The following is a 23,540-nucleotide window of genomic DNA, read 5'->3' on the forward strand; positions in this document are numbered from 1 at the left end:
TGTTTGGATAAAGACAGATTTCATCCAGTAAACTCTCCCTTTTCCCAGCCATAAGTTTTTTACATACTGAATCCTGATTTCAGAGTTGCCTCTCAGTGATATTAAAAACAGTACTAAATATGGCTAGAGAAGAGTAGAACTTAACTACCTTATACTCTGTGCTGAATAGAGGTTCTAATACTTGCCCTTCTTAAATCCATTGATACATGTGTGCCAGAAAGATGTGTCCAGCCATGCATTCATTTCTAGCTGCAGCCCAGAAGGGCCCTCTAAGGACAATGCTGGTTTCTACTACCTTTCTAATCAGCAAAGATCTTTCTTAGTTTCTGTTCTGTTCTGTTTGTGAAAGTTCACAAAAAAAATCTGTAGTTGTAGTAATAAATGAGTGTCCTCTAAGGAATGTGCATCTATACCTTCAGTTCTCCTGGATAACTCACTGTTGTACAAAGCCCCCTAAACCACAGAGAGTGAGTGATCCTTCAGAGGGACTAACATTCAGAATCAAGTTAGAGGCAAAGCAAAAAATAAAAAACAACCAGGCAAACAAAACCCTGAAGGAAATCAAGCAAAGAAAGTCTTAAAGAATAAAGTGAAAACAAAGAGGGAGAAATAAATGTTCAATCTCTTTTTAAAAACCTAGACTGCAAGTGTGAGGAGCCCAAAGAGAAGCAAGCCATTCAAGGAAGAGCAGTTCTCAGGGTTATTAAAAAAACAAAACAATTCTCCTGAATTTCGAGGGTAGTGCAGTTGAAGTGTATGTATCTGGCATATTTTGGGGAGGAGGGAAAGTTTACTAAAAACTTTCCTACAGCGTGAAATGGCTTGTTGTGTTGCTAAAAGAGCTTGTATCAGTTTCAAATGAGAGCAGCAAAATCAGCAGTGATCTGCAGGACGGAGAAACTAGGAGTATTGTCTGCCAGTTTTGGGCTGATGTCTAGCCATGTTGGAACCAGCCAGGGTGGGAGGAGGAGGCAGTACATGCAGTAGTTACTATTTAAAAAATTATGCAATAAAATAAGTGTGAGAAAACACAGCCTGGGGTTGTATTCAGATTTCAGGTATGTTTTTTTATAAATACTTCCATTAATTTTACATTCTACTTCAGAAAAATAAGCAAAATAACACAAAAAGATACTGAGATAAACTCTGCTTCCACTTCGATCAGTAGGAATTGAGTTTCTTCAACAGAATTGCTATTGATTCACATTGATGCGGCTGAGAGTAGGATCTGTCCTAATGCCTGGAGTTCTGTCTCTGGCTTTTTGAAAAGAAATACTTTCTAAACACAGGGAACAAATATATACTTTTAGTGTGGACAGTTTAAATTTTAGATTAAGAAAAAGAAAACCTAAGGGTAAAGCTCTTTTCAGAGCACAGACTGCATGTGACTGTTCGTCTCTGTGTACCCTCTAACACACACTAACTGCTCATCTTACAAAATCACTACCAATCCTATTTTACTTTCTTTATACCTGGTCTGCTACATAAAGACAGATACCTTCAAAATGTAAAGGCATGACATGGAGAAAGCAAAGGCCTGACAATTTGCACACAGGACAGGCTCTACTTCTCCTTGAATGAAGAGAAACAAAATTTAAAACATACCTGCTAAAATGTAAGACCTCACTGTTCTGAGGTCCCTTGAGAGGAGAGGAACAGGTTTGGAGGAGTTGAATGTAGAAGGTGAGGAAAGCTGAGGATGTGTTCCTCTGAGATTGTAATTGCTCTGAGGGCTGAAATGTTTGGGTTGGCAGTATATAATCAATGTTTAAGTAAAATACATCTGGATTTTCAGAGCTTGTACAGCTTGGAAAGATTGCCTATAACTCCTCTGTTACAGATAAAGAATCTGTTTTAAAGAAAGGTAAAATAAAAGGTTGCCCAAAGTGAGCCAATGCTTTAGGGCAAGCAATAAATTGCTGATCTCCTGATCCAGGCTGTAGATTAGCTCTTGTGTAATTAAATAATGTTAAAAATGTTTGGTGATTGTGCATATAACAAACTGTTATGAGCAGTCTGTGTAGAGTAGACAGGTCAAGGAGAAGCCTTGTACAATTTTTTTCTTTTTTTCAGTACTTTGTGCTTTTTTTGTTCTTATAATTTATCTACAGCCATTCCTTTATGTGATCATAATTATATTTCTAAAGTCTTAGAGACATAATGGCAGAAGTTCATCTCCAGAAGTGCTGTAGGGAATGAAATGGTAATATGGCTTTTGAGGGTAGCAATTTTATGGGACAAATCAGCACAAGACAAATTCTTGAAAAACTTTAAAAATCCTTTTTGGCACACTAGGCTTAAAGAAGAAGAAAAGTGAGATAGATTGAATACTGAGTTCATTTCATTATTTATAAATAAAAAATATTTTATTTTATTTTATTTTATTTTATTGGTTTTCAGTTTTCCAAAACATAGTGCCAGCACTTGATGTCACTTGGAGGTTTCAAAACCATTAATTAATGGTTGCCTTTTAATAGAAATTTTTGAGGCACCCAGTGAATACCAATATAGAGAGGAAAAGAATTGGACTGTCTGTTACAATTCTCTTGAACCCTTTTGGACCACGTGATTTATTTGCTCTGTGTGGTTCTGTAGTCACCTTTTTCCTTGCTCTATAGTTAGCTAAAGGAAAAAAAAAATCCTACATTATAAATGTTTCAGGTAGTGGCTCAAAGGTAAATCTTTCTTTGTCTCATATTTACTGGTCTAGTTAATACCTTTGGTTATGTGGAAAGAAAATCCACCAGCTGAATGTGTGGGGAAAGGAATGAAAGGTTATGTCCATCATGAACTGTTAAACCATAATGGTAAAGCTTGTCTTTCAGATTTAGAAGGAAGAAAGGTCTTGGTAAAAGCTGTTTTTAATGAAGTGTTGTAGTGCAAGAAACTGGAATTGAAGAGATGTTGAAAATAAATTGTGAGTTTGCCCCTTGTGTCCATGGTCACTGTTCTTTGCTGTAGGATTTTCTCTGTCCTTTGCTTTATTTTTTTGTTCTGTCAGGAATGCATAAACTAACTGTTAATTTTTTCATAGTGTCTGGTGCCCTGGAGATATAAAATATTATAAATAAATTGTATCTTGAGGTCTGTGTGTGCAGTTTAGCTTCAGTAGCCCTACCTTTGACACATTGTGTTGTGTTTTGTTCTGGTAATTGGAACAAAACCATTTTCATTAGAAGTTCCTACTCATCCAAATAAGAGTCTCAGAAATTGTGCTTCTGCAAAACTCGAGTTAAAGAGGCACAGAAAGTTCTGCCCAAGAGTGGTCTGAAGACAGCTGGAATAGGCTGTCCATAAGAATCAGGATTTATTTTTAGACAAATTTTTGCTCTTAATTGCAACAGTATTACAAGGCTTTTAGAAGGGCTGTCTCTCTGGCTCTGGGAGGGGATGTCTCTCAGCATGGGAAAGACACCGATTTGCTCATTTCCCTCTTCTCTCCATCAGACTAAAGGCCACTGGCATTTTGCAGTCCTCTGCTTCCAGAATCTTATCTCTTTCCCAGTTTGCACTCTTATCACTCACCCTGTAAATAGGTCTTTTCCTTCAAGCCTTGGGAAAGGAAATGGTGAAAGTTGCTATCTCCTTTTCCTCTGAGGAGAAATCAGAAACATTTTCTCATTCTGCAGAGATTAATTGAACTTCCCACCACCCTTTTCCCCACCTGCACGTTTTTTACCTTTGCCTCGTTAAGCTGTAGGCTTGAAGGTATGCAGCTTTCACTCTGCTGCAAAAATACCTTTTAATCCCTTTCTCTTCTGTGGTGGTGATCTGTTCCATTAGAAAAGGTGCAGCTCTTCATCTCACCTCCTTGTGCTGTACCTTCACCAAGGGGGGGACTCTTTTAGAGCAGCCACAGTTTGCCAAAGAAGCTTGATGTATTGATGGCAGCTAAAAAGCAATGAATGAGAGGTCTTCCAGGAGGTTGATTGTAAGGCAATATCTTGCAAAACCACAGTATCAGCAGCCAGGTTACCTGGTTGCTATATATTATTTGAGTCTTTGAGGGAAAATTAATCACGTGCGTTTGTAATTGCTATGCAGGTAAGGATAATTATATGGTTACCACCAGAAGATTCACTAAAACAGTGTTGGGAGATCACTTCATATGTCAAAGAAGTGGTAAAGCTGTGCCAGCAATGCTTTTATCTGAAATAAATCTTTGTTTACTGAAACTTCACTTATTTTTGGCTAGCATAAGAGAAGAAACATTGGTTGTTTTCAAATGGCATCTGAGTTCATGCATCTGCTGGGAGCACCAATCCACTAACCTCATGTTCCCTTGAAAAGAGAAAGATTATATTGATATCTTGAAGAAAAGTGCCTTCAAAGAATAACAGTATGAATGTACGTGAAACCTTCTATCCAGCATACATTTAGCACAGTCTAAAATTTACTGTTGTATTGAGAGAAAAACCAAGATGCTTACTGTTTCAGTACTAAACCTCAAGTAGTTGAACCACTGTTCATGACCTCTTCAGCTACAGGACTGTTTGCTATCCTTTCCAAAAACAATGCCGTAGTCAGATACCAGGAAACTTGGTTTTAGGAAGAAAATATCAAAAAAAAAAGAAGGGTATTGAAGATACAAGGAATTTGTGATGAGTACTTTGGTATGAGTAAGCTTTGAAATGTAAAGTAAAGCAGGAATCAGAAAGACCTCTCTGAGAAATTGAAAAATGGTGGAATTTTCACAAAAAAGATTTTTTGATACCAGGAGACAGGATTAAATCCAGGAGAGGAATCCAAGTTGTTCATCAAGTACAAGAGGAGAGGTTTCTTATTGCTGAGATTTGCTAATGTGAATGTAGTGAAGTTAGGGTAACAGCACTGTGCAATTGAGTCCTCTGCCCACTAAGCAGATATGTAAGGTATTAAATGGAACAGAATGGTCCCATGACCCTTTATTATACCCCAGGTTTTTTCAAGGAAGTTATATTTGCATCAAAAATGGCCATCTGCTCTCTGTTGTTTCAATTTTATCGTATGGATACCTTGCAAATGTATTGACTTCCTATATGATACATTTTAGTTCTGCCTGTCTGTACCAGTTTTGGATCTGTGCAGTGCACATAATATGCCTTCATAATTGTTGACACCAATATACTGTGCCTCTCCTTACTGAGTGTTTGGAGATGCATTCCTCTTAATTGTACAGTGATGAGAATTTCTGTCGTTGTTTAAGTCAGTAGTGTTAAATGCATATATCTAATCTGTGTATACCCTGGGTTTGTATTTTACAACCTAAAGACATTAAATATGGTCATTACTTGGAACCACCTGAGGGGGGCTGCAGAAGGAAGTGTTGTGACTACTATAACAGGCTTTTCCTGCCCTTCCCTTTCAGTCAGTGACTAGTGGAAAGTTTTGTGAAAGCACTGCTTTAATGGTAAGGCACTGCTTAGTGTGTAATGGAGAAAAATAAGATGGGCTGCTCCTGTCTTTTAGGTAGCTTCTCTCTGGTTTTCAAAGTCAGCTAATGACATTTCTGCTCCCTTTGACTTCCATTCATCTTCCAACTGCATTCTTCCTGCTGGATCTCACAATTATTTTTTGGGGGGTGAGGACTGTTTGTTTCCCAAGAATAACAGGAAAAAAACAGGTGTTGAGATAACAGCCTGTCTGTGGCTGCATTTCATATAACAAGTGACTAGTAATAATCAGGAGAGATGTTGCTCAAATAACTCTTTATCCACATCTCCTGATTTTTGTTGCCTGGTTTCTCACCTGTCTTCTGTGATGTTTCACAGGAACAAATGAGTCACTGTCTTCAGGTGAATGCTGTAAAGAACAGTGTGAAAGAAAGTGTTTGCATTGAAGCAGAACCAATGAAGTGTGTCCTTACGAAGCTAAAAATGACACTTCTGTGTATTCTTCAGTGCCATCTACCGGCAGAATTACCCACTAGAGACTTATAGGCCAAGAACATTCTCCTAAGTGGCAGCAATTTAAAAACATTTGTTTCTTTTTTTCTTTTAGGAGCAAGGCAAGATTGGTGTAGTCTTCAATATTGGCACAGTGGACATTTCTATTAAAGAGGAAAGCACACCTGTAAATGATGGCAAATACCACGTAGTACGCTTTACCAGGAATGGTGGCAATGCAACGCTTCAGGTTGACAGCTGGCCAGTGAATGAACACTACCCCACAGGTACATATGTTTTTCTTCTTTTTTTCCTCTTTCAGTGTATATGTACCTATAAACTAATGTTTAATAACAGCTGGTTTCTATATAAATCTTTGTTGCTTCATCTCAACAAGAAATTCACAAGCCTGGTGATGTGTATCCTGTCTCTTGGAAAAAAAACTAATGGTCCTTTACACTGGAAGAATAAGCACGCCAACTGTGTGGCATGATGCACATAGATCATGCTATTTCAGAGGTCTCTAAGTGAATCCTGGTTCTACACAGAGTTACAAAGCAATTCAATGACAAATTTGGTTTTGCTACTTGTGATATTTTCTAAATATTCAAGGTACAAAAGTTTTGAACAGACTTTATGAACAGGAGTGGTGACTCTAGCCACACCCCAGATACTGTCTATATACATATAGAGTAGAAATGTAAGGAATGTGGAAGATTAAGCAAGTATTTGAGCAGACCTTATGCTTACCTTGTAATTTTTTATCGTCTGAATTTCACTTAGGTGAAATTCTTCTCTCTTAAGTTTGCAGATACAAAGGTTAATGCACCATCTAACCAAAACTGACAACTCCTAGTTGACTTCCTGTCAAAATGCAGTGGAAAAATTCAGTATCTTTGGAAATTACCACCCTAAATCCACCAGAAATAGCAAATAAGTGTCTCTTGATGCACTCTCACATATTTTATCCTACCACTGGCAAATCACAACCTCATGATACTTTATGTCACCATGCTAAAGGATCAAATTTACTCAAAGTGAAAAAGTGATGCTGACAGTGCATTAGATAGCTGAGGTGTGATAATGTGTATGGTGATAAAAGGAAGAAGGAACACAAGGAAAGGACTCCAGTGTTAACCACTTTCCTCTTATTCATATGTTGCCTAAGCTCAAGCCATGATCTTCTTAGTTTTCAATATTGAGTCTAAGAAACATTCAGTTCTTTATTTCTAGGTTGTACAGTAGTAACTCAGGAAAGAGGGAAGATTTCTTGCTAGCTGTGTAGGAATTGTTCAAAAGAAACTTAAATTATAGGAAATATCCTAACTTGAGGTTATATACTAATTTATGTGATGTTATACTAATAAATTGCTCCAAAGGGATGACTTCATCTCTTCTACTCCCTCAGAAAGCACGCAGGAAAGGTTTTTAAATGTGTGTCATCTGTGCTGTATTGCTCTCTACCACATATGTCCCTTTGTCAGTGTTTCGTGAAGTATATACAAACAGATACCTTTCAATTATTAACCTTATTTCTGTGAAAAAATTCTTTTTGAAAAATTCCATGACAGATATGCTGAGTTAGATTCTAGCTCTGCTCTCCATTGGTTTGAGAGGAAAGTGAGCTAAGAAAGGTCCAACTGAAGATCTTTCTTTTGCTCCTTTCATCAATTATTTTGTAAAATACCTCCAATCCAGCTGGCAGCCAATTAAAGTCACTACAAACCCTATGAATAAATTTTCTCCTTATATCGCTTGCTGTATTAAGTCTCTGGTTTGTAAAGAAACAAAATATTCAGCTCAATGCTTTAGAGTTTTTGGGTTTTTTTTAAAAGGAAAATAAATCACACTCAGAGACTACCTCAGTACACTGGGCTTCTGCCTTGGCTAAAGATATTTCTGTGTTTTCATTAAAAGATGTATGGTTTTATGGAATCAGCATTAATCTTATGTTCTGAGTTAGTATTGAGTGTTTGCAGTTGTACCCTAAGAAAAAAGGACACCTTTATCTTCCAGACACTTTTTCTTTTCTGTGCATGTATTTCAATTTTTGTCTGTTTGTAGGTGATGAATTTTTCAGCCTGTCCCTGTGAAAATAAGGCTTGTAAGACCATACTTCATGTATGCAGGTTTCTCCCTTATTTGTTTTCCTACTTCTTTCAAACACAGTGCTAATATTTAAGCCAAATTTTAAAAAAAATAGGGAAAAAATCAAAAAACCTAAAGATATTACATTGGTGTGGGAAAAACCCAAGCAAACCAACAAACAAACAAAAAAAAAACCAAGGGAGGAGGGCAGTGTTCCAGCCTTCCCAAAGGAAAGGACTGTGGCTTGATGTCAATTCATGTTAAATACCAGAATATCCATATAACAGAGTGGCATTATGAATGCCTAAGATTCAGAAAAGATTCAATGAACCAATAATTACAGGAAACCAATACTTATTAGTCCCATTTTCTGGGCAGTCAATGGCTTAGAAAAAAAGACTGAACAGGAGCTTTTGAAATTAATTACTTGTTGTCTTTCACAAACCAAACTTGCGCTATTGTTTTTTGATCTGACTGCGAGACCAAACCTGTGTTCAGCTGAGATTGAGCTCTGTGAAGGCTTTGTGGTTGGATGGACCCCAGGCTAAGCCAGTGTGTTTCAACTGGAATCTGCTGAAAATTTAAATTCCTATCAAACTTGAGTGATAGTAGCTTAATAATCCCTTATGTTTCGCATAGGATCATGTCGGTTCTGGAAACACAGTTATTTGTAATGTTTAAAAAATGCATTTGTAGACCATACTTGCTTGGGCACACTGTCTGTAAAATGAACAATTTCATGTGTACTTGGTTTTCCACACAGTGCTACAATCTAATGTTTACAAATTTTGTAAACTGTCCAGTGTATCCTCTTTGTCATCACACATGGTCCATGTGTGATGCATGAAAGTCTTCCGTCAGGGCTGCATTCTGAATGGCATTCCCATGCTCCTCTCTGAGTTTTATTACTTGTGGAAGGATTATACATTAGACTCATAATTACTTGCTCAATGAAAAGTACAAATAAAAGTTGGATATTCATTAAATGAGCAAAGTGAGGTAATATTGGCTTTCCTTAAAATACAATCTTTAGTTAAATTGAAATTAACTGAAACTAGCCCGATGGGACCAAAAGTCTCCAAAGCTGTATTTTTACAATTTCAAATGAAAGACAAGGAAAAGAGAATGACAACAAACTTAGAACTCAGGCACTGACATTTTGGATTTTATAGCATCCAGTTGCATTCCAGTCACCTGCAACATGAGCTTTACACTTTCTTGTAAGGAAAAGAGTTAGAGAAAAATGGTAAATGAGGGAATTAACTTGGAGCCAAAGTTGTCTTTGTGACAGAAATAATCGAAATTACTAGGGGTGATCTCTCATCCTTAGTACCATTTCAAAGTGCCAGAGTTTCTCTTACTGAACATTAAGACAGAACAGTGGGCCTGCATAGGTATTTGAGACAAAGCTCCTGAGAACTGGGAGATGTCAAAAAAGTAGCATTAGTACAGAGGCTGCTATCTGCAACTAAGCTGTTGTGGTTCAGCCAAAATCACTGAGCTGTTTGTGCCTTTTTTGCATTAGTTTTGCCCTTTCTCCTCTCTCTCAAGTACACAGGTAAAGAGATGTTTTTTTTCCATAGGCTGTACTGATAGCAAATTTCTTCATGCTTGATTCGTTAAGTTGGCTATCACAATGTGATAAAATTTTTCTCAGTCAGGGTATAAAACATTTGCTCTAAAGTACAGTTTTCTTTGGCTGCCTCCGTTCTGTTGCCTCACATGCGTCCTCACATTCATCCTTTTGTGTACATCCCAGAAAACAGGTTATGCATGGTCATTGTTATTTTCCTGCTTTTATGTTCCTGGGGAGAGCCTTCTCTATATCTAAATAAATATTTTGATTAGGGAGTAGTTTTGGACCCAGACTTCAGGAAGAGGAAGTATCTGACATGTTTTTGTTTGTATTAAAATGAAACCCATCCAATTTGAGACAGTTTACAGAAATTTTCAGAATAGTTAGAAATCCATCTTTACACAGAACTGGTATACCTCATTCCCTAAGTTTTCATTACTTCTTAGGCAGGACATTTTCTTTTTTTACTCTGTCCATTGTCTTTCCTTGCAAAGACATTGTGTGATGCCAGATTTGTAGTGTATGTCAAAACAAGCCTGATATTCCTGTTCATTCATCCAGGCACCAACTACATTTTCTGCAGTAGGAAAAAAAAAAAAACAAAACTAGGTGAATAGAAGCTGTAAAGCAAGCATATCCATGATAAAAAAATAAAAGCCTATTGAAGTAATGTTTTAAAGGAGAAGGTTAAAGGAAAAAGGGCAACTGGTGGGAAGGAGCAGTTATTTAAAGAAGTGTATAATCTAGAAAGTCAAATGTAGCCTGGATTTTTTAATGCATTTTATAAACAAGAAATAAGATTATGTTAAACTGGATTATTATCAGGATTCATTATTTCATCCACAAAGTACATATTTTATATTTTTCCCCTTTATCATTCTCAAGTTCTCTCTCAGTCTTCTTGTAGTAGTCTGCCCTCTCAAATTACATTATTCTGCAGGTTTTTGCTATGGATAAAAGAAAAAAAAAATCATTCTCTATGCCCCTACTTAATTTGGTCTCTGAAGTACATTTCTGAGAGGAAGTTTTATTTCTGGAAAAGCTGGGCTGTTAGCTTTTGGCAGCAGAACTGACTGCTCTGGCAAGTAGTGTGGCCAGATAAGTGCATACCTATAAAACAAAAAGTTGATTCTGAGACCCTGATATCTGTGCTGGGATTTTCTTTCAGAGTAGTTCTAGTTCCAAGCATTTAATGTTCCTGAACTGTTGGGCATATCTTCTTTTTTCAATTTCATTTGAAAGCAATCCAATTTGAACTACATCTTCGTTAGTATGTGTGAGACAAAGTCTTCGTCTAAAATAATAAACTTTCTACAGACAGGTCAAAGTGATAATGGTTTAGATTCTCCTACCTATCTAAAATGTGAAAGGCATAAACCTTGCCTTGCTAAAATGTATTTCTTCATTTGCTTGGTGGAAAGATCTGAAGCAGCTTGATTTGTGCCACGCACTTTATGTGAGATAGGGAAGAAAACTGGCTGAGTTCTTACTTGCTTCTTTCAATAATTTTTTTAGCTAACTGAAGGAATACTGAAGGATGCTAGCAGCAGGACCCCTACCCCCAATTATCTAACAAGGGTCTTGGTGTCTGGGGAGGTCCCTGCTGACTGGAACCTAACCATTGCTATTACAGTTTATAAGAAGGGTGTGAGAAAAGATACAGAGAGTTACAGACCTGTTAGTCTAAATTCAGATCCTGGAAAAATTATGGAGATTATACTGTATGCTATTGAAAGGCATATAAAGAATAATGCAGTCTTAAGGCACACTCAACAAGGGTTCACAAGGGGAATGTTCCATTTAACTAATTTGATGTCTTTCTATTGTAAAGTCACCTGCCTCATGGATGAAGGGAAGGAGGTGGATGTAGTTTTTCTTGGATTTTAGTAATGCTTCTGATATCATCCCTCACAGCACCATTCTAGACAAGTTGTCCAGCTGTAGATTGAGCCATGCACAGTGCACTGGGTTAGGAACTGGCTGGATGGTAGAGCTCAAAGGGCTGTGGTGGATGGGGCTACATCTGCCTGGCAAGTGTTCACCAGAGCTGCTCCTCAGGGTTCAGTTCTAGGCACAGGTCTGTTCAGTATGTTCATTCTTCTGTGGTAAGAAGATCTCATGGATGAAAGGAAAGTAGTGGATGTAGGAAGTTTGCTAATGAGACTAAACTGGGAGGTGCTGTTGAATCCCTCAAGGGATAAGAGGCCTTGCAGGGGATTCTAGCTGCATGGGAGCATTGGACTATGATTAATGGGATAAAATTAAGCAAGAACAAATTCTGGATTCTGCACCTGGGGCAGAGTAACACCAGGCATTATTATGAATTAGGAGAGGAGTGGCTGGAGATCAGCCCTGCAGAAAGGGATCTGGGGGACTGGTGGGCAGCAGCTCAGTGTGAGTCATCTGTGGACCCTGACAGTTAAAACAGCAAACCATGTCCTGGGGAGTGTATAAACCAGCACAAACAGCCAGGAAAAAGAAGTGATTGTCCTGCTCTATTCAGTGTTGGTGTGGTCTCACCTCAGTGAGACCTCACTATAGTGCCCCACAGTTTGAGAAGGTTGTGAATATCCATGAAAATATCCAGAGGACAGCAAGAAAGCTGGTGACAGGGCTGGAAGGCATGTGGTATGGAGAGTGGCTAAGGACTTTGGGGTCACTGAGTTTGGAGAAAAGCAGACTAGGGGTGACATTGCCCTTTACAGCTTTCTGAGGAGTGGAAGCAGAGACAGGTGCTGAGCTATTTTTCCATGGTACTTTTTGATGGGACATGTAGGAATGTTTCAAAGCTGTGCTAGAGGAGGTTCACAATAGATCTTAGGAAGTATTACTTTACTGACAGACTGGTCAAATGGAACCATTTTTAGATCTAGAGAGATTGTCATAAGTGTTTAAAAGGCATTTGGACACTGTCCTTAAGAACATACTTTGGCTTTTGGCTATCCCTGATTGAGCTAGATAATCATTGCAACTACTTTCCAAATATTCTAGTCTAAACTACTCACAAAGAAATACAGAATGTCAGGCAGAGGTTATAGTTCTGCATATAAGTGAAAGGTGATGCAAAAAGGCTGTAGAAAGAATCTTATGAAAGTCAGTTTTTCTAATTTTTTTTATTTTTTTTTACTTTATGATCTCTCATATTTGAGAAAATGTCAAGATTTTGAGACTTTTTTGGGACAGAAGAAATTATATACTACATCTCTATAACATCGAAAAAGTAGATGTATTTTTCATCTCATCTGTTTTAACTGTAGACAATTAATTATGGTGGTGGAAAGAACTTGAAGTATTTGTGTTTGTCTTGATAAGATTGAAAGCTTGGTTCCATCTTATTCTTCCTTTAGGAAAAGTATTCTATGATTAGAAGTATTGGAATAATTGGAATCTGGCATTTTTTGTATTGCTGTTACCCATTGGATACTTTTGAAAAGTGCTGAATATTTCTCAGTGAGATGATGCTAACTCTTCCCTGCCTGCATGGAAACATGCAAAAACGAAGCATGAAGCTGTTTTGGCTAGAGCAGACTGAATACTGACTGAGTATTGCAAAGGACTATTGTGAATTGGAAGGGGTATTTTATAAGTGAGGAGCCTTAAGCTAGTTTAAGTAGTAAGTGTTGCATAGCACCCCACAATCCCTGATGGGTGGTGTTGTGAGTTTCTGTGAAAAACAAGAAAATAGATTTCATTTCCAGAGATGTGGATGTCTACAGATCCAGCTATATTTAAATGCAGTGTTGGTTCTCAGTATCTCTAAAAATGGTTCTACCCATCTCTACAAATAAAATTCCATGAGTTTATGCAACCGGGACTATTGAATGAGAATTCATAGTCTGCTTTGAAACAGGTCATTTCTTGTCCTACTCAAGCCATTTGTTACTTTTCTCTTGTTATTTTCAGTCTCCTTCCACAGCTGACATGATCTTTTTGTTCAATGAAGTCAATTTCCCACCTCATCCCTCTACTGAAGGGACTCTGAGGACTTCTCTTCTCTTCTCTTCTCTTCTCTTCTCTTCTCTTCTCTTCTCTTCTCTTCTCTTCTCTTCTCTTCTCTTCTCTTCTCTTCTCTTCTCTTCTCTTCTCTTCTCTTCTCTTCTCTTCTCTTCTCTTCTCTTCTCTTCTCTTCTCTTCTCTTCTTTCTCTTCTCTTCTCTTCTCTTCTCTTCTCTTCTCTTCTCTTCTCTTCTCTTCTCTTCTCTTCTCTCTTCTCTGTTTTTATCAACATTTTTTATTTCTCTCCCTCTGTGATTTCACAGCCATGAGATAAATAGCCTTGTATCTTACAAGCTAAATACAATTACTGCTATCAAAACTGGAGTCTTTCTCTCCCTGTAAATGTCTCTTGGAAGCTGATAAGCTGTTCAAAGCAAACTGCAGGCTTCTGCCTAATCCTGAGATTAAACATAACCACCCAGAAGACAGCAAGAGATAATTGAGGAGGGGGGGTTAGAGAAGGCAGGCAGGAGAGGAAAAGAGAAGGAGAAAGTGAGATCCTCTCCTGAGATATTAAGAGGACATACAGAAGGCTCAAGGTTATTTGTAAAGGAATTACACAAAACACACAAGAGCTTGTTATGATGAGGAATTTTCTCAGATAATGCAGTGGTTGTTGTAGTTGTTAAAGACAAAATTTAGGAAGGATTTGTTTGATGTAAAGCACACAAGGCAGCTCCCACCCATGACTGCTGATTTTTATATATTATCCCCATCTTGTCCTTGAAACAGAAGGTCTCACAAGATTGTATCTAGTTCTTTGTGCATGCTACAGTTCATCTCACTGGCTTTATTGCTGAACATGGGGAGACAGGAGATTTCCCAAGACTGAGCCGACTTCTCTGTGCTATGGTTTGCTACCTGCTGACCAACCTAGGAAAAGAGAGTGCTTTAATTGTGGAGAAATAGTGTGTGATATCTGTATTAGTCTTCACTTACAAAGGCAGAATTACTGAAGGTTAGCTGTTTTTGTGAGTCAGCCCAATACAGTTGAAAAAACCAGACCTATTTCTGGATATATAAGCTCTTCTTGATAGGTTTTTCTTTTTTAATCAGTGACATTATAGTTTTCTCCTTCTGTAATTTTTTTTGCACCTTCTGTTTCTGAAAGCTGGTCTGTTTTTAACTGTTATCAATGGGATATTACCTCTTCCAGCTTTGCTTTATTTAATTCATAATGCATTAGACAAGAAAAAGAAGGTAAGTTTAGATGGTCTAATAGTAGCATCACTGGGGAAATTAGGAAAAGACTACATATCCTTTCTTCAGCTGACATTTGCACTGATATTGTAAATAATATGCAATGTTGTGGTTATTAGTTCTTTTGAGCTCAGTGATGCAAAATCTAATGCTGATTGTGAAATTAACAAGGAAAACTCAAAAGAAGACCTAACTGAGATGTCTGAGTTATTGCAAAAAATTACTTCTCTCTAAATTTGTACTTATCCCTGCACAGTACCTCTACACAGCTCATGTTGTACCACTTCAGTGATTTACAAATATTCAGTAGTGGAGCCTTCTTAGAGAAAATTGCTAGTTCTCTGTGCTTTGCAGAGCCTGGGTCCTCCTCCCCCAAATTCACTCTGTGTCTTGCAGAATGATTTGGACATGTAATTTCCTCTTCTTTCCACCCTTCAACTCCCCACAAAAACTTTGGCTTCTGCCTTCTTGTGCCCCTTTAGTAATCCCTTCCTTCCTTCAGACTTGAGGCCATTATGATCTCCTTTTCACTTCTGAAACCTTGCTTCTGAACCAAGGTAATAGTAAAAAGTTTGGCTGAATCCAGTTGTTTCCATGAAAAGACACATGGATCTTGTGCTGGACAACTTGGAATCATTAATAAGATGTGTTGCTTGATCTGCATGCTGAAGGGATTTTTTTCTTGGTGCTACCAGGTTCCACTGTGGTCTTAATATTCTCCTATCCAAATGTCCTTCTGAGTGGGCAGTGAGTAAGGAACAAGACAACTGATTTTTTATTAGCCCTGTAGGCTGAATGTGATCACCAGGGCTCTTGTCACATACTTTTTTGTGGATTTTTGACTTTTCATATTGTACTCATTTTGTGGGACTTAAATGAGCTCTCAGATGCTTCCTATCAGCATGAATTGGAGGCAGCATAAAAAGTGCCTTTGACAGATTTACTGCATTTCATAATGAGCCTAAAACATATAAAAAGACAGGGTTAATAAAATAGAATTGGAGAAGCACATTTTGAAGGCAGTACTGTGACATATGTTGAAAGATCTGCCAAGAGGGATGATTAAAGTATGACAAGTTGATGAAATCAAGAGTTGATTGTAGCTTGTCACTGCAGGGCCATAGCATCTATAATATATTTATAGAATTGGAAAACTGATAAATATGGCTACTTGATATGAACACTCAAGTTTTGTTCCCCTGTATCCACTGACATATGAACCTCCGTACATGAAGTCATCAACAAACAAATGTACTTTGGAATTCGTGCAAACACACTCATGTTAATGTACATGCTTCCATACTGGATGATGGGATAGGATCTGACATGATAAAAAAGTTACATAAATGTTTTTTACACACGCTACCACTATGCTTAGAGTTTAACTGCCATATTTTGTGTTTTGCTTTCCCACAGAAGAAAATGAAGCTGTGGCTTATTTCTGATTCACCCCATCCTCAAAGAGTTTATAGAAGTGTTGTAGGGATTTTCTGTCTTCCAAATTCTGTTTTTGAGGACAGAAGAGAGAGAAGACAGAAAACAAACTAACAAAAATACCTGGTTATACTGCAGTTTTCAGTATCCATTGCTCCTGGGTTTTTTTTCTTAAAACTGATCTGAGCTCCTGCAACACACTGTATTCAGCCTGAGCAAGCTGTAGCTTTAACTTCACCAAGTACCTCAAGCCCATGTGAGTGGCAGTCTATCAAGCACTTGAATTTGTCAGCTTGGCATCAAGAAAAAAGGAAATGCACGGGTCTTTATGAAGACATGTAAGGTAATGAAGCAAAACAAATAGCACAATATAATTTAACAACAATAGAGTTGAAAGAAGGAGTTTACCTGAGGAAGGAAGTAAACAGAAAAGTATCTTCATGCAAGTAGCCATGACCATCTAATTCCCACCCAAGATCCCACTGATAGTCCTTGAGATTATCAGTGAGAGGGGAGAGGAATAAGAAGTATTCTGCTGTAGCAGTCTATTACTGCTACATAACAATCACATAAAAGGTTGTTCCAACATACAAATACATGCCATAGAGACAATACTAGTTTTAATTTAGCCAAGATACTTTATCTTGTTTATAGCCTAGATAAGGAGAATGTTACCAGAAATTACTGACAGTTTAAGGCATAGTTTCTTTTGGTGCTGTCCAGAAAGACAGAGGTATGTATTCTAAGTATTACATATTCAGCTGTTAGCTGAATTAGTGTAGGAACCCTTTTACATCTTTCTGAATCAGACTAGATGTCCAGTATGTCAAATCTACAGATGAATACCAAATACTTTGGAGGAAAATTTGCTTTAATGGTCAAAATGACACTTCTTTATGATTGTCCTGGATTTGGGATTCTCTTCTCTCTTCCCAGAGCCTGATTGTTCATCTAATCAAGCTTATTGAGTCTGAGACCTGTCAAGTGTCTAACGCTCCAGAGAATTACAGTAACCTACCATGGCAACAACAAAAATATTACCCAAAAAAGTCCTTCTAAAATAATTGTCCTACTTTTGCATTTAGTTTGTGATCTAAAATATGAAGTCAAATAAGCTGTATGTGTTTGTATCATATATCGTAATTACATTTTTACTTCTCAGCCTGGAAAGCAAGTGGTTCCTTTTTTTCCCCCTGATTAATTCATCCAGGATGACATGATTGTGTGGAAATACTCCCACTTCTGCAGCTGGAGAAGTTACTCTGCTGCATTGTGACCCATTGCTCAGCCAAATTTAAACCATAACAAACCAAAACCTAGGTAGTTTAGTGGCATCTGTAATTTTTCTCTTTTTCTCTGATTCTTTTTCCATTGATGATATTGATTCTCAAATCTTAGTTCTTTCCTTTTAGCTTAGTTCTGTTGACTAGGGTTCTTTGTAAGATAAATTCTTGCAACACAGAGTGAATCCCTAGGAAAACTTGTATTAACCTTAGACAAAGGTAGTACAGCACAAACTGAAACATGAGGAGATGAGCTTTATGATTTCATAGTCCTAGATTTACTCTATGTCAGAATGAGCACTTAAAATATTCCAAGATACAGTATCCATAGGGCACTGATGTATCTTTCTGCCTACTTGTTCTCACCTGGTATCTGATTTAAGAATCCTGGACTGGCAGTATCCCCAAGTGTTGGCATTGCATTCATATACTTACCACAGGCCTTTGAGTCCCAGTCCCTGAGATACTATGGTGCAAAACAGATATAATCCATGTGTTTTTCCCTGTATTTCTTTGACATCCATCCATTTTCCATGAATAATAATTACATACTAAGAAATACAGGTATATCCTGATAGCTTGCCCTTCCCAACAATTCCATGCCAAAGTATGCAGCTGTTCACACAGGCATGTATGTCCTGACTGAATCCTCAGAAATTTTGAGCTGTTCTCATCTGTTTGTGTCCATTGCTCCATGATTGTATGGGGTCCAGGTAACAAGCATAAACCTTATTAATAATGATTTCTGTTAAATTTCTCATTTTCTGGCATAAGATTAATTAGAACCACAGAAAGACTTGTGTTGGAAGGAAACTTTAAGAGTATCTAGTTCCAAAGCCTCTGCCATGGGCAGGGACACCTTCCACTAGAGCACATTGCTCAAAGCCTCATCCAACAAACTGCTGTTGTTTCAGCCATCAAATCTATCTGTATAATGTAGTGCAGAGAAGGATGGAGAAATATTTCTTAGATGGAGACTCAGGCTAAATAGAACCCTGCTGCACAGCACAGTGCAGTCAATTCCCAGACATTAATATATTTACGTTTCTCTCCTGGGTTAGTTCTATTTCAGTTCTCCTGGCCAAACAGTTTTTATGTTTTATTTCTTCTGTCTCTCTCCCCCCCCTAACTCTCCTTCTGTCCCTGTCTCTCTCTCATAAACACACATGTGTGCACAGTAAGAATGAGCAAACAAACATCTGTCCTGAGGGATCACAGGCTTGAACAACAACTTTGTGCTTTTCTGATCACGTTGCCTGCAGAAAGAAGAGTGCCAGCTGTAATCCCAGGTTGACATGCTGACATGCAGTGACAGAAGGGTTTATGCATCCACGTCAGCCTTCTCCCTGCTCGCTAAAGGCACAGGAAAGCATGAAGTCATTAAAATCCAAAGCTAAAATCTCAAGTAGAGCAATTGTATGAAAGGATGGTGGGAAATTAAAGGGGCCAGTCATGGAACTGGGAGTCAGAAGTTCATGAATTCCAGCCTTGTGTTTTAGAGATGCCTTTCTCTGTGATCTTGGGTAATGCTTTTACCACTCTGCAGCTCAGTTTTTCCCATCAGTAAACTGAGGATAAAGCTCCAATTTACCTTATCTCTGGTGACTTAAATAGAAAATATTTTACAATTCATTGAACATGGAGGTCTTTCTGGGCCAATGAATTTACATCTTTGCTACTTACCGAGTACCTGGTGCCTTGGTCATGGCAAAACTTTGTGAATAGCACCTGTCTTTGAGAAGAAATATTGGGTTACTACAGAGTCCTAGAATTCTCTTTTCCTTTTTCTAAACTGATGCAAACAGAAGGATTGATTTCATGATTTGTAGTAATTAGAAATGGGAAAGGCCTGCTTGCTCTCATTATTCCATTCTGTAATAAACTGATATCCCACACTGCTTTTTCAAGTAAAATTTTAAATAATTCAAGAATTTCCCTGAGGACACTGTAGCACTGTCTAATATGCAATCTTGATAGGAAGTGCCTCTTAATAAATTTCTTCTTTCATCATTTTCTTACGTGCTTTTAATTATTTCCTGACACTCACCCTAGAGAACTGGCCTCTTCCGAAGAGTTTTTGCCATTTGGTTATTTGTAACTGGTTAGCTTTCCAGGCCTCATCAGTGACATTTGATTAAGGGCCTTGTAGGCATTACTCTCATTATTGTTACTGACTGAGCAGATCCTCTACAGTAGCACTGTATTAATGGGAGAGGACTGCACATGCTCTCTCTATTTGTATATTTAAGTCCCCCTATTATCTCCCTAATCATCTGTGCACAGGGAAATGAGATTCAGGAACATCTGAAGGTTTCTAGTGGAGCCAACCCAGCTCCAAAGTTACCAGCACCAAGGCAGAGACTTCAGGTCTGATGGAACTGAGCTGCTCGTTTGGAGGGTTGTGGTAGTGAGCCACTGACCCTTCAAGAGGCAGGTATAAAGCCACAAGTTTTCTTACCTTCGATCATGCACCCTACAAAGGCAACTGTGCTCTCCTCAGTCTCACACTGCTCCTGGGAACAAAATACTACACTCATGTAGCTCCAAATCTGTAAATTAGAGTCAGTGTTTCTCTGTCCTGACTTTGCCTAATGCACAAAACAGATAAACAACCTCCAGATAAATGAGAGTTAATAGAATTTAAAGTGTCAATACAAATCAAGTGCTTTTGGTATTTGATTATTGTTGCTTGTTCCCACTGGGCAATATAAATCACATCCTGACCTTTCACAAGGGAATCAAAGAAGTGGGATGTGGGGACAATTGCAGTGGATTTTATTCCAGCTTCTGATTTCTTCCTGCAAAATGAAATTTTTTTCTTGCTTTAAATGGAAAGATCAATATGTAGTTTCAGTTTTTCTTTAATAGGCACTTCAGTCTTGGCTGCCTGGCATGGGGCTCAATTTGGATCTAGTCAGGGAAAAAACACAGCAATTTACACATTCCTTACAAAACATTTCAAACATCTAGTAATGTAGACACCCAAATTGTTTCATACTTTTACAGAGGTTCAGCTGGTAGCTGCTTTCTCTGTCCTGTACACTAGTTCAGTTTTCCAGCATAGCACAAATGGGAACTAAAGCAGACTGCTTTTCTTTCATGCCCACGGCCTCAGCTTCTACAGGGCTGAAGTCATTCAGCATAATATGCACATATAAAATAGCATTTGAGTCACATTTTTCCCAATATTTTTTTTTCTTCTGCATTCTTGGAAAGGTTGGATTAACCTTCTTCCACCTTTGTTAGTCTGAGATTTATTTAGGTTTGCTCCTACTGTGCTTCTGTGTTAGATTATCGAGGGTAAGGCACTTGTTTTCTCAGTAACCCAAAACAAGATTGAAAGACTAATCTAAGGGAGGTTGAAATGTTACTGATCTTGTCCTGGGGCAGAGCATTGAATTAGATGAGTTCTTCAAGTCGTTCTTAGTCTTATTATGTCATTGTGGTCCACGTGAGCTGTACCTCCTGCACAGACATTTAAACTCCTATCTCCTTGCTTCTGAATTTCCCAATGATTTTGGCCTGAATGGTGCTTTAGTTTGAATCAGAACCCCAAGTTTTTTAGGCTAAAAAAGATCAGATAAAATAGGGAGTGCTGGAATTTTAAAGCTTTTGGTTGAGGCACTAGAGACTTAGGAACAAATCCAGTTGGCTGAATAACTTTTACTGTTGGACTCTTGCTTGCTAATTCTCTCTCATATTTTTAGTACTTATATTACCAAGACCTTGCTGTCTCTCGTTATGAGGGCAGTGAGCTGAGGAGGGTTGCAGTGTGAAGGTTAACTTTTAACTCCAGTCCGTAGTGAGATGAACAGAATAAAAGGTGTTGCTCCCAGCAAACAATGTGATCAGAGGGAATTGAAGATAAAGTCAAGGGCATCCAGGACTAAGGGGAAAATAAGGACAAGAAATAAAATGAGAATTCAATAGCAAAAGATGCAACTTTATTGAACAGTGAAGGCAGAGGAAAAAGTATAATATCCAAGAACTGAAGCAAAGCTGAACAATGTTAAGACTTGTCTATTTTTCAATTACCTCAAATGAAATAAAATCACAAATTTCAATTAATTTTCTACAAGGTTCCTGTTACAAAAGGCAAAACTAAAGCTTTACAAGAATTTTTAGAGGGACAGCTTGTGATAGTTAGGAAGATTCCAGATCATCTGCCTTATAATTGTGTTGTTTAGCATGGCCATCCTGTTTCATTTTTGTATAAGCCACATCTGTGATTTCAGGTTTGGACTTTTTTCAAGTGTTTTCTAAAGCCACTGTAAGTAGAGATTTTTTACATGTTTGGATTTTAGTATAACCATCCCCTATGTTATATAACATAAGCCACAATATGGTCTTACAGTAACTCAACAGAATAAATATCTAAACACAAACAGACCTGATGCTAAAACTTGATTGTACACGTTGTTATTCCTTTCTGAGGTACGGAGGAAGGTCTAGTCTTAAAATTAGATTCTAATCCTTTACTAATAGACTTGTGTTAGTGTTAATTGAATACAAGCTATGAACAAATCGTGGTTGTACTTCGTAGTATTTAAAACAAAATATGTACTTAAAGAAATGTGAAAATGGGATAGTTCAGTATGCTGTAGGTTTTTATGTGCAACTGCCTACAGAAGTGGTTAAACAGGCTCAGTCTGTGCCAATCACAAGCACACTTTGGGAACTTTCTTCCCCTTTCTCAGAGGGGGAAATGGTAGCTTCTCCATAATGCATGCAAGTTGTTTTTTCCAGGGCACACAGCATCAGCCCTAGGATAATTTTGGGGTTGAATTGAACTGAGTCAGTTTGTGTTAGTACAGAATTTAGCCATCAAATATACACTTTTCATGATGTAAATGAAAATAACTTCTCTCCCATGATGATGTCAATTAAGTATGGTAAATCTTCATGAGATTGTGGGCATCCATAAAAACTGAAAGGGAGCTGGCATTAAGGGGTGCTGGGTGAACTGAGCTATCAAGCACTGGCTGTTTACAAGCCCTTCTCCTACTGCGGGGTGAAATGATGGAAACATTTTTAAAGCTTGAACACTGATATCAATATGTTTCTTTAAATTATTAGTATCACTGTAGCACCTTTCATTTAATAACTGCTCATTAGATAAAATGTCTCATTCTTTTTAGAGACTTAGAAACAATGAATAAAATTCTGCTTCACAGAACAGCCTTTGTCAGTAATTTAGATCAGATGAGTGTTTTCTTATGGTATTCTTTTCAGCATCTTCACAGATGTGACAACACATCAGGATGGATTAATATTCCACCTAAAAGCAAGTACTTTCTTTCTGCCCAGTGCAATTTGCTGTAACCTTTCCATTTTTCTCTTTCACACCTAAGAGGTAGTAAATCATTATGATCGGTCTAGGCCAAGAAGCAAGATTTTTCAGAGCTTCAATTGTTGTTGTACTTTCTTTGGCTTAAGATTCCTTTTTGGTTTAGAAATAAGCTTAATGCAATGAAGGTTGTTTGTTTTCTTAAAGGAGCAATGACCAGAAAAGAAAAACATCTTCCAGCGCTGAAAGGTTTTGGAAGAAAATTCTGCTTTGCCCGTGAGCAATTTAAACTGTGTCCCCTGGGCTGCTGCACTGCTTTAAAATTATTTCCTGTGGGAACTGCCAGTAGTGATTAGTACAAGCAAATCATCTTGATTTTTTTTTTTCCCTCCATTTTAGTTTGGTCTAAATTGAAATTATCAAAAGCTAAAGTTCAAAGTTAATCTGATCTATTTATCAGTATAGTCTGTGGAGAAGGGATTCCAAGGGCTTCAGAAAAAAGACAGAATGCTGGCAACTAATCATACTTAACCAGTAGGCTCTTACTTTTTTGACTGGATTCCACATTTCCTTTGGAAAAAGAGGGACAATCCAAACAAAACCCAAAAACATAGAGCACTTCTGCCATATTCCTCTCCAAAGTATTTGGTCCTCAGGAGCATCTGTGGTATTTGAAATATTTTGAATATTTAGGTTAACCAAGATTCAAGAATGTAGAAAAGTTCACAATGTTACCATTAAAATCCTTGAGGTCACAAAAGTCTGATTGCTTATGAGTTTGTTGAAAAACTTAGGACATGCAGTGGAATTTCT

The 23,540-nt window shown here is 37.8% G+C and overlaps 1 protein-coding gene across 15 annotated transcripts in view; it reads left to right on the top strand.

Annotated features, from left to right (window-relative positions):
- NRXN3 (neurexin 3) overlaps window positions 1-23,540 on the top strand; it is a 919,744-nt gene that overhangs the window by 777,917 nt on the left and 118,287 nt on the right. For all 15 annotated transcript variants that reach the window (XM_088057330.1, XM_088057327.1, XM_088057321.1 and 12 more), the window contains one exon: window positions 5,980-6,151. In XM_088057330.1, the coding sequence (XP_087913456.1) occupies window positions 5,980-6,151 (172 nt within the window). The remainder of the gene's footprint in view (window positions 1-5,979; window positions 6,152-23,540) is intronic.

The sequence above is a fragment of the Pseudopodoces humilis genome, chromosome 7, assembly GCF_049639895.1.
Source record: "Pseudopodoces humilis isolate 2021_Gansu_Grassland_sample_001 chromosome 7, ASM4963989v1, whole genome shotgun sequence".
Taxonomy (NCBI): Eukaryota; Metazoa; Chordata; class Aves; order Passeriformes; family Paridae; genus Pseudopodoces; species Pseudopodoces humilis.